Raw genomic sequence first — 17,567 nt, 5'->3', positions numbered from 1 at the left:
CACATTTTCCATATTTTTCAAAGAATAGAATTAAGGCATATGTTTAGAATCACGATAATCTGTCATCTAATGATAAATGGTGACTTTTTTTTGAGAAGATTAGCCCTGAGCTAAGATCTGCCACCAATCGTCCTCCTTCTTCTGAGGAAGACTGGCCCTGACCTAACATCCATACCCATCTTCCTCTCTTTTACATGTGGGATGCCTGCCACAGCATGGCTTGATAAGTGGTGTGTAGGTCCACACTTGGGATCTGAATCTGCGAACCCCGGGCCACTGAAGCAGAAGATGCAAACTTAACCACTGCACCACTGGGCAGGCCCCAATGATGACTTTCTATTGGCTCATTGTTAATACATTTATGGCTATACTACCAGGAGGAATACTTATTTTTGAAGTCAAAAGATATGAACTAAAAATCTGATTCCGTCAGTAACAAGCCATGTCAATAACGTAGCTTTGGCTAAGTCACTAGCTCCCTATACATCTTGGTTTTGCCATCTTTTTTCCTGTTTTCTTTGGCAGGGGGAAGATTCACCTTAAGCTAACACCTGTTGCCAATCTTCCTCCTTTTTCTGTTTCTTACTTTTGACCCCCCATAGCCTCAATACATAGTTGCGGACAGCTGTAAGATCTTTGGTTCTTCTATATGAGCCACCACCACACCATGGTTACTGATGGATGAGTGGGGTGGTTCTACACCCAAGAGCTAAACCCAGGTCACCAGAGCAGAGAGCGCCAAACCGTAACTGCTAGGCCATCAGAGCTGGCTCAGTTTCGCCATCTTTAAATGGTGGCCAAAGAGCTCTCCTTGCCTAGATTATAGAGTTGAGATAAAGTCTATAAAATTATTTTGTAAATGATGATATTTTGTGTAAAAACTGAGGTATTTCCAAATTCTACCTAGCTTAAAAGTAACTTCAAACATGTTCGTGACCAATTGACAAATTCGATTTTGCACAAGTGGCAGCGTTTATAATTCCACGCAGAAAGTACCTGCCGCTTACCACTCTATTAAGCTAACATCTCATGGCGTTTGGCAACCATTTCAGAGACTAACAGTTATGTCTTTTGGAGTGCGTATCTTCACTGGTATCTGACCCACAGAGCCTTTTATTCATAAAAATGTTATTTCTTATATAGACTAATGTTATTTTTCTCCCCAAAGCCCCAGTACATAGTTGTATTTTCTAGTTCTATGTCCTTCTGGTTCTTCTATGTGAGCTGCCACCACAGCATGGCAACTGACAGATGAGTGGTGTGATTCCACGACCAGGAACCAAACCTGGGTCACCAAAGTAGAGTATGCTGAACTTTAACCACTAGGCCACCAGGGCTGGCCCTAGACTAATATATTTTGCTCTGTTCCAGAAATGGCACAAAACAGAATTAGCAAATGGTCCTACCCTTGGTTAACCTGGCGTAGTTAGCACAGCTTGTGGCATGTGTTCTACAGGCCAGCTCTAGTCTAACTGGCTGTGTGACCTCAGCAGGTGACTAAACCTCTCAGAGCCTTATTATTCCCCACCCACAAAATGGGGAGAAAGCCCCCAACTTCCCACAGCTATCGTAAGATTTAAATGAGAAGACATATAAAATGCCTAATGGGACAGTTTACATGCTCAAGAAATATTCGTTCTCTCCACTTACATTCTTTTGGCTTCTTTGGATCAACACAAAACACTAAAATGATAAACCTTTAACCCATAAAGGATATAAACATGCAAAGACGTGCACCAGCACCTCCTGCCTCCTTTCTCTTCCTTCTCCCTGGCTCCTCTCTGAAGACCTGCACCCACTTCTCCCTGCTCATCACAAGCCCTTGTGCCAGACTCCTCCATCTCACCCAGCTCTTGACAGCAACTTTCTCTGAGGGCTTCCGGGAGGAGGATCTCAGAGCCAGAATCAGCCACTTCTTCTAAAGTGGAGAGACAGAGATGAAGAGCACTACTGAAAATATTGATAAGATGAATAACAGCAGGAGCAACTGTTACGGAACCAACGGGCACCGAATGCTTCCTGCACCCAGCCACTAGACTCCTGCATGTGGCCACTGTTTCCAACACAGAAAGACTGGGTCCAGGAGTAAAATTAGGGTTTACAAACTCAAGTGCATACAGAGGCCAGTGAAAGGAATGTAGTAGGAGGAGCAAAAAAACCCCAATAATGCAAGTGAGGAGTCTGGACCAATAGCACTTCCAAAAAGTCTCAAATTCTGGGCATTTTCTACAAATGAGTTTGAAATGAGACTATGTTTATTGTATAGTTTTAAGCTCATGCATCATTATCCAGACCACATCGCCAGCAGCATTCCAAACTAAACTTTATGAATCCTACAACTGTCCAGTCAGTAATAGGATCACGATATTGTGCTATATTTTCGTATATTAAAATTAATTTTAAAAGGAAAACAAAATATCCCAAACATTGTATAATTCTGTTATGTAATTTCTTCATTTTCATTTTGTCAGAAATCTTAACTGGGTCAGGTGAGGATCTCAGTGAACTAGAAACTGTACCCCATTGGAAAAAGGCCAAGTGCTACTTAATTATGGCCAGTGATTACCATATGGGTAAGTGACACGCTCAAGGTCACCCATCCTGTGATGAGTAGAGACAGGACTGCACCCTAGGCAACCTGGTGCCACATACCGCCCTCTCAACTACGCAGTCCCATGTCTTGACTTCATTCACAAGTCTAAGATGGACATCATCAACAAAATCAAGGAGAAGAGAAATAGGAAAGATGACAAATTCAGAAGGACCACTTCTTAGCCTAATTAACAGATCGTGACCCATCTCTACCTTTCACAAGTAACAGGATTTAGATAGAGAAAACCAATTCTGATAACAACATAAAGTGGCCTGGGGTTAGGGTGGATAATTATTCAGAATAGAGAATCTAGAAAATTTTTTTAACTTCTTACTATGTCCTTGGTGTCTGATTATTCTAGAGATGGTTAATAACTGCTGTTACATCTTTTCTTAAGAAAAGAGTTAAAAGATTGCACAGCATAGCTAAACTAGTCTGCTCAACTCCAAAGGAGTCAGACATCACATTCTGGATCTTTAAGAGTTTTCATTTATAACAAAATAATAAAGATTTAGAAAGACGGGTTTAGTGTGCTTTACATGTGAAATAAATTACTAATATGTAGACAAGTGGCAAAAGGATTACAGTGTATGCACACATCAGTAATATTAAAAAATGTGGACAATTAGTTCAGAACAATGATTATCACAAGTTCTGGGAGGAGGAAAAAAATCGTCAATGAAATGAGCACTATCACAAAAGGTAACATAAGACAGGGAGAAATTAAACAATTGGAAAACAATTGCTTCTTGCAGAGAGGCAGTTTAATATCTTAATATGGGATGAAGAAGTGAATCTAATTAGTGCAAACACTGCGAAGTATTCAATACTTACGGACAAGTTTATACTCATACAAAGGATGTCAAAAAGTGAACAAGTGAATGAATGAAGGAATTAAGGAATGAATGAAGCCACCAATGGTCCAAGCAAAAAGCTAACCACGGAGCTTTCTAGGTGGAAGAACCAGGTGACCTACTCCCAGCCTCCATATAAAACTCACAAAAAGGCACAGACTTGGAAAATCACTAGTGAAATTAAAAGTGTATTATCGGGGCCAGCCTGGTAGTACAGTGGCTCAGTTTACACACGCTGCTTCGGCAGCCCAGGGTTCACAGGTTCGGACCCTGGGCACAGACCTAGCACTGCTCATCAAACCACACTGTGGTGGCATCTCACATAAAAATAGAGGGAGACTGGCACAGACGATAGTGCAGCAACAATCTTCCTCAAGCAAAAAGAGGAAGATTGGCAACAGATGATAGCTCAGGGCCAATCTTCCTCACACACACACACACACACAAGAGTATATTATTAAAATTATGATGATGCGATTGAAAGGGTGGCAGTGAGACGCTTCTTGCCAGCCTCCTGTCCACTCTGTGTGCCATGCAGAGCCACTCCCTCTGATCTTCACCTTCTCCTCCCCCTTCTCTACCCCGGCCTCTCTCTCTGACACCGCCCAGGCTTCTTCTCAGCTTGTACACCGGAGGGTAATTCAACAGCCTTTCTTTTAACCACCTGATAAACCCACCAATCACAGCGGGCAACAGACACTTCAGGTCTTGGACCTTCTCGGCCGTTCTCGCTGACGGCTAACTGCTTCTCCCCTGTCAAAGGGTGGGATTTGGGGCGACCACGATGCTTAGACTGTTTTAGAAGAGCCCAAGTTTCAGAAAAGCAGCCTTTAAACAGCCAGAGTTTAACAGTATGAAATCCACTGGGGTGTGTGTACATGTATACACACTCTACACACCCATACACATGCACCTGTGTGCCTGTGTTCATTTACCTAACATTTACTGAGCGGCTGTACTTACTCCTGGCATGGGGCTAAATTCTTTACATGGATTATTTTAATCCTCACAAGAACACTCTGAGGTAGGGTTATTATTACCCTCATACCACATGAGGCATGGAAGATAAAATAACTTACCCACAGTTACAGAGCAAGGAATTGGGATAGCGAGCGAGACTGGAGCCCCAGCCCAGTGAGGAAGAGACAAAGCTTTACCATCTACTGCATACATTTCAGCACGTTGTAAACCTCTGGATGAGATCATTGGGAATCAACTGACAGAGTGACAATAACACAGGAGAAGATAAACAAGACACTTATAACCTGGGACTTGATTGACCAAAGAGAGAACACTGCATTGCCTTCTTGCCTGCCTCAGTAGACAAAAGATTTTTCTGTAGCTTCTCAATGCCCATAAAGAAAAGGATTAAGAGGTGTAATGGAAGGATTTTAGGCTGGTATATCCACTCTTTCTGAATTCTGTCCGTTCTGGAAAATACAACTGGAGGGAAACTCATTCACGACAACATTTACTCTCTGAATGGGATTAATATTCGTTTCCACCGTTCACGAGCATGCTAGAAAGAATACATATGCTTCTCATATTTCTGTAATAAAAATTGCTATTGATTACTGACACACACAGTAGGTCAGAAAGGCAGTGAGCCCAGGTGTATGTAGCATTGCTCTCAAAGGATACACAAACTGGTGTAGAAAAGGTTCTGACATCTCAAACACTTTGGTTTCTTGCATGCCTAACTGACCAATGCAATTTCCTTCACCAACGGCAATTATCTGGCTGACAAATGCAGGAGAAGAGGTCTCACGACCGTCTCGAAGCCAAGAAACCAGAAATGATTCCATCAAGAGCAACTAACTGAACCCTGGAAAACTTAGGAAAGAGACCATACGAAAACATACATCTCACATCTCCAGCTCATAAGACCACAACTGTCTCACGTGCACGCGACAAAATGCAAAAGCAGAACAAAAGATGGCCCACAGAGACACGAGCTCTGAAACCACCATGAGGCTGTTGACTCCGCAGCTTTATCTCTTCTGAAGATTGGTCAGGATGCCTGCCTTCCCTTCCTCCCCTACCAATGCAGGCCCTTTCTCCACTCCACTAATTAATTCTCCCATTAATTAAAAGTGGGCGAAACTTCAGTTAGTCACACTGCTGCTTTTTAGAAGCAGAGATTAGCTGCTGGCTGAAAATACGGGCCCAAAGAGACTTAGATTCAGGCAGACTCAGGAGACCATTTCAATTGTGTCTATTTCACTCCTTCGCTGGCAGAGTTAGCAGGGGTCAGGAAAAAAGGAGCAGCCTCAATCTGCCTCATAAGGGAACCCATTTTTCCTATGAAGCGAAAGCATACCCACTGCACGAGCACACAGGGCCAGCCAGGGGCACCACAGCCACCGAGACCGCCACAGATGCTCGCCTGGGAGGCAGCCTGACTCATAAAGGTCTCCAATCCTTCTGGTTTCAGTGTTTACGAACCAGTGCTTCACGGCTCTCTCTTCCACCCTTTACGGTCACATTTAAGGGACCTCATCCAATCTGTGGCATCACATTTAAGCTGATAACGCCCCAAATTATACATGCAGCCCAGATTTCTCTCCTGAACTCCAGATCCTAATATCCAGTTGCCTTCTCGATTAGACATCCAAAAGGCATCTGAAATTGAGGACACCCAAACTCAGCTCACGACTAGCTCCTCTCCTCCCACATCTCCCCAACCCCCCTTCCCACTATCTTCCCCATCCTGCTAGTTCCCCAGGTCCAAAACCTCACAGTCAATATTCCCTCTCTCCCCTTTCATCTAAAACATCACAGATTCCCGTTAGTTCTACCTTTGAAACAGACCCAGAATCTGACCACTACCACCATCTGGATGAATGCAGAAGGGTTGCACTCCTTCTGGAGGCTTCAGAGAAATTCTACTGCCTTGTCTTTTCCAGTTGCTGGAGGCCGCCCATGTTCCTTGGCTCCTGGCCCCTTCCAGACACGATTCCAACCTCTTGTTTCTGTCATCACATCTTCTACTACTGTCTCTGATCCTCTTGCTTCCCACCTCTAAGGACTCGTGATTACACTGAGTTCACCTTGGTAATTCAGGATAACCTCCCCATGTCAAGATTCTAAGTCACATCTGAAGAGTCCTTTAACCAGGCAATGTAACATCTTCCTACGTTCTGATGATAAGGATGGGGGCATCCTTAGGGTACCCTTATTCAGCCTACTGTACCATCTCACTCAGAGTGAAAGCCAACATCCTTACGATGCCCTACAAGATCCCATGTGACCTAGTCCCACTTCCTATCTAAGCTCATCTCTTCCAACTCTCCCCCTCGCTCACTCTGTTCCAGCCACACTAGTCTTGCTGTTCCTCAAGACACATGCCCACCTTTGCCCTTGCTCTTCCCTCTGCCAGGAAAGCTCCCTCCCTTCTTTGGGTCTCTGCTTAAATGACACCACCTTATGAGTGAGGCTTTCTCTGATCATTCTGTATAATACAGCAAGACCTTCCCCTCTATGTGGATACCTCCCACGCTTAATTTTTTCCCAGAGCACTTAGCATCATCTGATATGCTTGCTATCTATCCATCCATCCATCTATCCATCCATCCTCCCCCACTAGAATGTCATAAGGGGTGTTTTGTCTCTTGATTTACCCTCAGGAAATAAAACATGAAGCAGGGACTCAATAAACAGCTGTCGAATAAGTGAATTTTACTTTATTGGAAAAGTAACTTCCTTGGAGACAAAACCTGTTGTAAAATAAGAACTTAATAAATGTTTGAAGGAATGAATAAATGAATGGGTGAATGACAGACCCAAGTGCTATCTAATTTCCTATAGGAATATGGACTAACATCAAATCAAGTGCTTTACAGTTTAGGAACCAGGCATAACGGTTAAAGTAGCTTATTCAGGGATGCACAATAGGAAAGTAATACAATTACATAAGAAAACTCCCACCAAGCCCCTGACTTTATTTTGTGTCATCCTTGCACGTCCTTAGATCTGACAAATCAGAACTCATCTGAAGTCTCTTGCTTGGTTCAAATACTCTTACCAACAAGGTCTCAACTTAAGAAACTCCAAATTTATTTTTAAAGGAAACTTCACAGAAATCTCAAAAGCATTTACCCTGCATATTCAGATATGTAAAAGAAAAAAAATGAATACACAGGGGAGAGATCACTAGCTGTACTTTAAAATGGACCCTGCAGGGGCCAGCCCGGTGGCACAGTGGTTAAGTTCGCACGTTCTGTTTCTCAGCGGCCCGGGGTTCACTGGTTCAGATCCTGGCTGTGGACATGGCACCAATTAGCATGCCATGCTGTCATAGGCATCCCACATATAAAGGTAGAGGAAGATGGGCACGATGTTAGCTCAGGGCCAGTCTTCCTCAGCAAAAAGAGGAGGATGGGCAGTAGTTAGCTCAGGGCTAATCTTCCTCAAAAAAAAAAAAAATGCACCCTGCAGCAAGTGGGTGCTGTAGGAACAGATATAATAAGCTTCAAGTACTTCAGTCCCTACCACAGCTCGTCAGCCAGCCAGGCAGCTCCAGATCACATCAGATATGGAGTACACAGCCAAACAAAAGACATTCCTCCTGTGGCTGTCTATTTACTGAGGGGAAAGAACCTCTGGGACAATGCAAGTGGCCTGGAATGGAGTACCAGCAGAGCAATTCGTTTTGCAGATGCCACCTCATCTGCATTTCGCACAGTGTTATTCTAGCCCTGCTGCCCCCATTCCGGTGCCAGGCATGCAATTGTTCACACTGTATCACTCTCCTCCTGCCACCATTGTGGGGTGGGGGCTGGGCAGGTGTCGTGTTTTGTTCCAACTTGGAAACCGCATTCTAGGAATCCTCTTAGTAGGACACAGATGGGAAGAAATAGACTGCAGAGGTTAGGAATATGGGCCTGGAGGACAGACTATCAGGGTCCAAATCTTGCCTCCGTGACTCAATAACTGGATCCCTATGGACAAGTCAGCAACCCTCTCTATGCCTCGGTTTTCTCTCCTCTAAAAAGTTGGCTTACTATTCTTATGATGATTCCAGGAGACAGAGCAGAAAAAGCACTTTATCATAGGGCCAGGGCACACGAGGCCTTAATACATACTGGCTGCTATTATAATAGCTACTATTACATGACTGTGTATTATTTTATTCTTGACTTGAAAAAAATCACTGTCCAAAAATAAATAATACATCTGTCTTCATCTTGAGTTGAGATTTTTAACAGAAACTCGCAGGGGTTTATCATTTATTTCTAGCTAAGTGTTTGCCTGCAATTAGGGAAAACTGCCACCAGACAGATGTTGAGATTAAGCTTTTCTAGGTATAGCTTGCAAAAATAAAGTCATTTAACAATTTCCTTCTCAATTCTACATTGTTTTCTTTTATTTATTTTTTTTTATTTTTTCCTTTTTCTCCCCAAAGCCCCCCAGTACATAGTTGTATATTCTTCGTTGTGGGTCCTTCTAGTTGTGGCATGTGGGATGCTGCCTCAGCGTGGTTTGATGAGCAGTGCCATGTCCGTGCCCAGGATTCGAACCAATGAAACACTGGGCCGCCTGCAGCGGAGCGCACAGACTTAACCACTCGGCCACGGGGCCAGCCCCTCTCAATTCTACTCTTGAATAAAAAATATCTAACTTGTTATTGGGGAGCTTAACAGAAACATGAGACAAATATGACTACAGGCAGGATTGAAATAAGATAGGCAATATGAGTAAGATTCCAAAATATTTAAGTACATATGTATATGTGGGTTCAACTAAGTATTTTTCTAACAAATTATTACCTGATGGAAATCATTGATTAATCTAATGACCTACAGTGCCTCATGGCTTGAAAAATGAAATAAAATAAAACGACAACAAAATACACATTGTTTTTTTCACTTCTTTTAATCACACTAACCAAGGATGCACGCCAGAAGCACTGAGGGAGCTTTACCAACTACACAAGAATTAGTCTCACGTGTGCAGGTTCTGATTCAGCAGGCTGGGGAGGGAGCAGTATCTGTAGTCTGCAAAAGTCCCAGGTGTTACTCATGCTAACACCAATGGTTCACAATCACCATACAGAATCTTTCTTTCGACAAGAAGTTTTGTGCCTTAAAAACTTTTGCAAAGATCTTTTCCTGATCCTGTAGCCTGTTCCTAAAGTGAGACTTGGCTCCTTGTAACTTAGCGAAGAGAAGGCGAGGACCTGCCTCAGCCCTTAAAATCAATACAAATGCCTCTAGACTTTTTACACCAACGAAGGAGCTAAAGCAGATGGGAAAAGCGGGGGTGAAACTTTACATTTGTTCCATGAAATCATGTGAATGCTCTTTCTTTAGACCAGCGCTGCCCAACAGAACTTCCCTTTGGAAGTACTGATGGAAATGTTCTCTATCTGCATTTTCCCATGGGGCCACATGTGGCTACTGAGGACTTGGAATGTGTCTTGTGGCTCCCATACCGGACAGCGCAACTCTGGAGAGCAATCAAACTCCGCCTCCTGGTGGCCTTCCCAACACCTTGCTATCTGAGGTCCTTGTTTCATCCACTCATTCAGTACATGTCCCTTGACACCTACTTCATACCTAGCACATGACAGGCACCGGGGACAGAGCAGGGGACAAATATAAACTTCTGCGCTCATGGAGCTGCCATCCTAATTGAGAATAACTGGCCTCTGTAAAACCACCAGACGCATTTGAGGTACTTCCTCAAAGAACTTTGGGTTGAATGTGTTTTTTAAAACTATGGTATTTTGGTGCAGAAAAGCAAATAGTCATAGTTTGGGAAACAGTGCAGTTCAATGTATTGAAGCAATGAGAGGATTCCGAGAGTCTGCACGAGAAAAGAAAAGTGAACTCATGAAACTTTCCCAGAAGAGCAGCATAACCTCAGTCACAGAATAACTGGTCTGGATGTTATCTCTGAGGGACGTCGTTAGCCCACCCCGGACCATCTGAATGACGAGGCAGAGTGGTAAGATTCAGCCACCCTGGGAGCAGGACTGGGGAATATCAGCTGGAATATGTTTCACAGTTCCCACTGGAGATGGAATCAGGAGAGAACCAAATTCATGACTGGAAAAGGTATTTTCAAGCAGCTATCATAAATACTTTAATTATTTGGTAAAAGTTTTCAAGGGATTAAAACAAAAAATTAAGGGATTAAAAAAATAAGAGTGATGGTTTGATAAAAACAAACATCACTAGCTAGTAAAGGAGGAGCCATAAATGAGACTATTACCACTATCTCAGGCTCTTTCCACTACCCTGTGCAAGCAGCTGAGCTGGGTCATCTTCTGTCTGCAGTTTCTGAGACACTGGATGCTGCAGCTGCTGAACACAGCATCAGGGCAGGTCAAACCCATAACGGCTAACCTCTGGCCAAGGACAAATGCTACTAGAAATGATCAGAATTGGGTGCCTCGGTGGAGGAGATTTGCCAAGAAGACGAGAGAGGGTTGTGCAGAATTGCAGCATCTGGATCATCATCATTAACTAAACCCAGAACTCAGATCATTCATCAGCAACCTTACCTAGTTCTGGGGGCAGGACGGTCAGGCGGTTCCCCTGAATGTGGAGTTCCTTGAGCTGAGTAAGCTCCCCGATTTCCTTAGGCAGCGAGATCAGGTCGTTATCCCTAAGGCTGAGCTAAATATAAGAAAACAAGGAGTTGTCAAAACAATTTTCACACCAAGAGGCGCTCAACAGAAACTCTTGTCCTCTTTCATGCCCTCTCTTCTTACAAGGCTCAATCCTTCCAATTTATTTACAAGTGTCTGGAGATGAACAAGAAACAGTTTCAGGAGTAGTGGTTTATTCCTGCAAAACAAACCACACTCCTGCTCAAATTGACTTGATTCTGCTCCTACAAGGGCTGCAGAAGTGAATTGATTTTCTGAGAATTTAGATAAATTACTTACTATCTGCAACTTTGTGAGCTTCCCAATATCTGGAGGCAGGATTTCAAAATCGTTGTCACTTAGATAGAGTGCACGCAGGGTGGCTGCAAATTAAACAGCAATATATAAACAGGGTGGCATGGAACCCAACCATTTGAGGTCTGATCAATACAAGGGAGTCAGCTTTGATTAATAACCTTGGCTTGGTGAAAAGCCAGTGACATACCTAGGGCTCACGATAATAACAAGCAGGTCAAACTTAGATTTACTGGCTTATTGTGGGGCTGGTGTGTTTAGGAAAACAGCTATATCCAAGAGGACTGACACAATTAACAACTGGGGACCAGCAGTTTCTGGCACGGAGTCGCAATACGCTTTCAGAAAAGATAGCTACTTTTCTCCTATTACTTCCGAATCACATTTATGGCTTGATTTGCATCCAAAGTAAAACAAAGAAAACCACTGTGTCATTTATATCAGTACTTAGTGTAAAAGGGCTCTTTCGCGTAAATGCAACTATGTTAAAAAGAAAGAAACAACTAAAAGGCTTTCTGGTGATGAAGGCCACAATCACTATTTCATTGTTTCCACAATCAGGCTATATTATTATTACTTGTTTCTATAGCCTTAATGACAAAAATAAACGAAGACAAAGGGGCTAAAATAATGACATGGAGTTTAAAAAATAAAGAAAACCCTAACTTAGACAGAATATCAGTAATCAGATTTGTTCACAAAATAACACAATACCATGAACCCAAACTACTGAAGGCTAAAAATCCTAAACCATCTTTTTATCCTCAACCAAAAAGGAGGAGTATAATCTGATGCATGTTTGGTTTGTTGACATTTAACTATAGTCCAATGTTTTAAAACTTGACAGAACTGTATGTTAACATACGTAATAAAAACAATTGCTTCCATGGCCCCAGAAAATATTTTAGAGTTGGTTTCAGGTGCTCGAGAAAGTCTGAGAGAAGAGTCTAGATAAGGTAAAAAACGAAATTTTAGAGACTAGCTCAGAAAATTCAGAACTCCTAGATGCCACGTATGTCACTATCTGGAAAAGCAGAACTCTCACTGAAGGAAAACAACTCTTTCCTAAATATTTCAGGAGTTCTCAGAAAATTCCGTTTTTCCTAATTTTTATGACCATCTGCAGCAAGAAATCTGCTTGCGTATAAAAGGATAAACGCTGTTCATCTGCGACTAGCAATTTCTTAATGTTTGTATATTAGACAATATAGACTATTATCAATAAGAGTACTTTTTTAAAGGCCTAAAACAAGAATTATGGCTGGAAATTTTTAAAGTTCTGTGAGAGTTTATTAAAGGATATTTTTAGAATATGCTTGGGTAAACAGCCTATAAAAGCAACAGGAGAGGCCACATGTTTTGGTTTTTTATTTTTATTTTTTTTTCCACATTCTTTAAAACGAAAGCCAAGTTCCTTAGCTAAATATGAGACTTGACCTCATTTAGGTACATAATCTGTCCTGGAAAGTTAATATGACATTACCAAGTCTACTCCAGCACAATGGTGTCAGGTAACTATATATCATATATACATACTGCTGAGCTATGGAGGAATACTCAAAAGGAATCTGTGAAGAAAAAAATATAGATTCCAATAATTTCTCTGGGAGTTTGGGCCCTGGCAAATAAATTTCCCTTTTAGAACGCAAAGGACTGTTTTAAGGAGATTTATAGAATTAAAAGTTTCTTACTCAGGTAGAAGAAGTTTCCAGGAAGAGAACTTTCATTCAAGTTGTTGTAAGTCAGATCAAGGACCTCGAGAGCCGGGAGGGAGCCAAACCCGCGAGGCAAAGTGTTAAGTCTGTTCATGCTGTTGTTGGGGAAAAAAAAAATGCAAGATGTCACACACAAAACATATATTCAGACAGAACATTCAGATCTCCACAGACCCAAGAGCCACAGGCGAGAGGCTGAAAGCTTAAAAGAGGCCATAATTCTATAATCACTTCATGTTATTTTAACCAACCTAGTAATTTTGGTCAGAGAATCTGTATGTTCGGCAAACAGTTGAAAATGTCTTAGTTGTCATTTTCTCCAATGGTGATGCTCAATCATTGTTTTACATAGAAACTGAAATCATCATGAAACATCTGTCCTTCTAGAGAAAAACTTCCTTATGAATGAGCAATAATAAGAGCTCCAAAGATACAATCTAAGCTTACAGTTTTCAGATTTTTTGCTTTACTTATTCCTCCCAATGGGAAAAAAAAAGTAACTTTTTGTGCAACTACTAACATTCAAAATTATCTCCCAGGAGAAAGGTGGTTGCCAGGGGCTGAGGGAGGGGGAAATGGGAAGTTGTTTAGTGGATATAGAGCTGTGTGTGATGAGAAACTTCTGGAGATATGGCTGCACAATGATGTAAATATACTTAACACTACGGAATTGTACACTTAAAATGGGTAAAATGATAAATTTTATGTTATATGTATTTCACCACAAGTGAAAATAAAATACACATATATCACCAATGAAATCGAAGGGAAATTGTCTATTACTATCTTTTATTATTTTCTTCAAGATCCTTATTTTTCTTAATGCAGTTCCCTTTGAGCATACTTAAAAGCTGACAAACATAATTTTAAAAAAAATCTAATACAGGCTGACAGATACTGAAAGGTGGGAGGGACTGTGACATTAAAAATAATTCTAGACATCGATCCTTCTCCTACTAGATACAACCCTGTCCACACGCACCACCCAGGCCTCATAAGAAACAGCTCAGAGCAGAGACAGAAGCCAAGAGAAAAGTGATTGCCACCTCTTGATGGGTATGAAGTCCTAGGGTAACCTCACCCTCAGCAAAATAACCTCCATGACAATTTATTGTAATGACAACAACTGATATATCTGCGAATTCACAATCTGTGAAGCACACTTATGTCAAGTATTCCACCTGGGTCATCAAAACTATTGTGTAACACAGGCAGGACAGTGCTTACAATTCTCTCTCTAATGCTGAGAGGAAAAAACAGGCCAAGAGAAGGTAAGTACCAAGGACTTCTGACTGCACAGATGAGGTGACAGGTGTCTGAGAGCACCTAGCGCTCACGGAGGCCAGAGCAGCCCCAATCCCTGGACTCCAGCGCAAGGATTCTGAGTAAACCAAAGGAAAAATCAGAGATGGTGAGAAAAGCACAGAAGTATACAGCAGGTGCTTCTTTCTTTACATGTTGCTCTAAGTTTCCCATTTCTGCAAATCACCGATAACTTTCTTCTCTCCAAAGACAGAAGTACACTTTTGAAACATGAGGTACAGGAAATGGCAAAAGTCTACTAAATTGCAGGTTCTCTTTCTTCTTGAGCAATAAACCAATCCCGCCAGCGTGTCAGGAACGCGGCAGAGCCTCCATGCAGGTGACAGTAGTAGTGATGGCAGTGGGCCCACTAACCTGCAGGCAGAAAGACAGCTCTAACTTCAACGCTGCTGGAGGTCTGGAAGCAGTGCTGACACAGTCCCAGCTACAAATGATGCAAGGAGCTGCAGGGACTACTGGCTGTTTCTCTTGACACCAGCACATGCACAGCCAGCAGACAGCACTTCTCTCTGCAGAAGGACAGGTAACAGGCGCTGGCTTCCCCTACAGTGGGTGCTAACATCCATCAACATCTACACATGTGGGGCATCTATTCCCAGGGCCCCCTCCAAGAATGCTGGCACTCAAGGATTCCATGAGAGGTTAAAGGAGGGGAAGTGGAAGAACAGAGGCCGGTTAGAAGTCCAGCTAGCTGGATGACCTTGGGGAAGTTACTCAGCTTCTCTGAGGCTCAATTTCTTCAACTGTAAAATGAGGATACCAACAGCTTCCTGGCAGGATCACCAGGAGAAGGAGAAAGAAAACATGTGAAGCATCTGACACAACTTGTGACTTACAAGTAGAATCTCAAGGAATGATAGGTATAACTACAATTATTTTTCAGGAAGTCAGAGATTTTGACCCAGCCTCAAACAGGCAAGCTCACATTAGGAGAAGACCACGGTGGAGAGCCTGAACTATCAGGAAAGGCTTTCCTATCTGCAGCACACTGGCTTACTCTCCAATCACTCCAGGTGTTTCAAGATAAAGCAGCTCATGGCTCAACCATGCCAAATGGTATAAATTCTTCTGTTCACCAATGAACATTTTTCAAATGTGACTGGAAATGGGAAAATGCCTGCATATGATGGAGCAATGTATAAAACAGATAGTCAAAGGCTGTTCAGCATCTTTTTTCCTTCTCTTTTTCAAAAGCTGGGAAGACCCAATCTAATGCTTCCCTTTTGGAACATTTTGATCTCTGGACATCCTCTTGGGCAACTCTTGCTTCAATAAGACCTCCTTGGCTAAAGGCAAAAATGTCTCTCACCTCCACCTGCTCACACATTTAGCAAAAAAAAAAAAAACCCCAGAAACCCACAAACAAAATCCAAATCCACGAACATTTAACCCTGTGCTTGGTGAAAACTTCCAAGTGTTCACGAGATGAGCTCCGGCATCCCGCTAGGTCAAAAGCTATTCCAGAAGAGTTGAACATGGTTTATCATCCCAAATCTCACTACATCCTATAAAGTAATAATTACCAACATGTAAGCCTAAATATGACTTTACATTTTTGCAAAGTAACTAAGATGAACCACATTTAAAGAATTAATAACATAATTAAACTTTCCTTTATTTATTCAGATGGCCAAAAAGTTCTTTCAGGTCTTGGTAATCAACAGAATAAACAGCAAATACTATATAAAACTGTGAAAGCAACTTCTAAGGGGATATGCTGTTTGGATCATGCATACGCGTGGCCTAACTGCTCTGCTGTAGGGTCTCCTGTATATGTTTTTATTCCGGCTGCTTGTTCTACAGAGTCCTCTCTCTGTGACTTGCCTTAAACAGGGTGGTGCAGGTGTAATTCTTTATGCCACTTGAGGACAGAAGTATCCCTTACTGAAACCCATGTCAATTCCTTTCCCAAAGAACTAAGAATTTTGTTCCAACTTTGACCACCCTATCTATGCAGCTTTGTAATTAAATACAGAAAGCTTTACACAATCAATAAAGCACCAAGAGCCAAAGATGTGAACAGCTCCGAAGACGACAAAGAGGCAACTAAGATGCATTTGATCAAAAAGGAAAGTTTAAAACTTTGTCCTAAGCCACCTCGAACCCAGCTGAACAAGCCTGAGCTGATCATCTTCCTGAAGCTGTCTCCATCTCCATCTCTATCGCAGCTGCCCCCGACAGACATCCAGGGATCGTCCCATCCCATAGTTACTGTCTTCCCAGTTTTACCTCCTATAGAGTTCTCACATAAAACCCTCCCCTGCCTCCACTATCACTGCCTTAGTCCACCAGGAACGCTAACCTAGCATCTTACAGGTCTCCTGACCTCCTGTCCAACCTCTCCTCCACATGACCTTTCATATGAAAATCTGACCTCATCTCACACCGCTACTCCACTGTGCAAAGTCCTCCACGGTCAGCAGGATAAAATCGGAGTTCTTTCAAATGACATACAAGACCCTTCACTAGCATGTCGACTCCGTGCCTTTATAGACATTTATTAGTTTATAGCCTGTGTCCCCAACTGTGATGTACGCTCCTTAAGGGCAGGATGGCCAATACTGAGAACAGAGCCAGGCACACAGTTGGGAGCTCAAGAAATGCTCATTAAAGGAAGAGAAGACATTTGTGCTTCTCTGTCTGGCCTCACCTCCTATCTTACCACCCCCTGCCTCACATGTTATGCTCAGCAACACCAGGAACTTGCAATTCCTGGAACATGCAGTGCTCTGAGCTTTTAAATATGTCATTCTCACAATCTGAGATGTCTTCCCTCTACTTGTGAGGTTGAGAAATTCCTTCTCATGCATCAAGTCTCAGCTCAAATGCTACCCTCTGTAGGAACCCTTCCGAGAGTGTCATCTGTGGTCTAACAGGCTCCTTGTCCTTCTCTCCCACTGCCGTTCAACAACTTCCACACATCAGTGACCAAACTGAATGCTGTCACTGTTCATTTATAGCTGGCTTTGCCTCCACACTGAAGGCCAGGGGATGTGACTTTCACCTCTGACCCCCAACGCCAGCAAGCTTCCTGATGCAGAATTGGCACTTACATGGTCATGAAATAAATGAGTAAATAAAACAATGATGATAACAATAGGTAACACTTATGTACTGGTTACTATGTGCCAGGCACTGTTCCAAGCACCTTATACACAAATAATAACTCATTT

General features: G+C 42.4%; 1 protein-coding gene across 2 annotated transcripts in view; it reads right to left on the bottom strand.

Annotated features, from left to right (window-relative positions):
* RSU1 (Ras suppressor protein 1) overlaps positions 1–17,567 on the bottom strand; it is a 177,746-nt gene that overhangs the window by 115,673 nt on the left and 44,506 nt on the right. For both annotated transcript variants that reach the window (XM_070601075.1, XM_070601076.1), the window contains exons 5-7: positions 13,048–13,166; positions 11,342–11,424; positions 10,955–11,069 (exon numbers count right to left, since the gene is read on the bottom strand). In XM_070601075.1, the coding sequence (XP_070457176.1) occupies positions 10,955–11,069; positions 11,342–11,424; positions 13,048–13,166 (317 nt within the window). The remainder of the gene's footprint in view (positions 1–10,954; positions 11,070–11,341; positions 11,425–13,047; positions 13,167–17,567) is intronic.

This window comes from Equus przewalskii, chromosome 30 (assembly GCF_037783145.1).
Source record: "Equus przewalskii isolate Varuska chromosome 30, EquPr2, whole genome shotgun sequence".
Classification (NCBI taxonomy): Eukaryota; Metazoa; Chordata; class Mammalia; order Perissodactyla; family Equidae; genus Equus; species Equus przewalskii.
The sequence above is the reverse complement of the archived record's forward strand: the minus strand, read 5'-3'. Positions and strand labels throughout refer to the sequence as shown.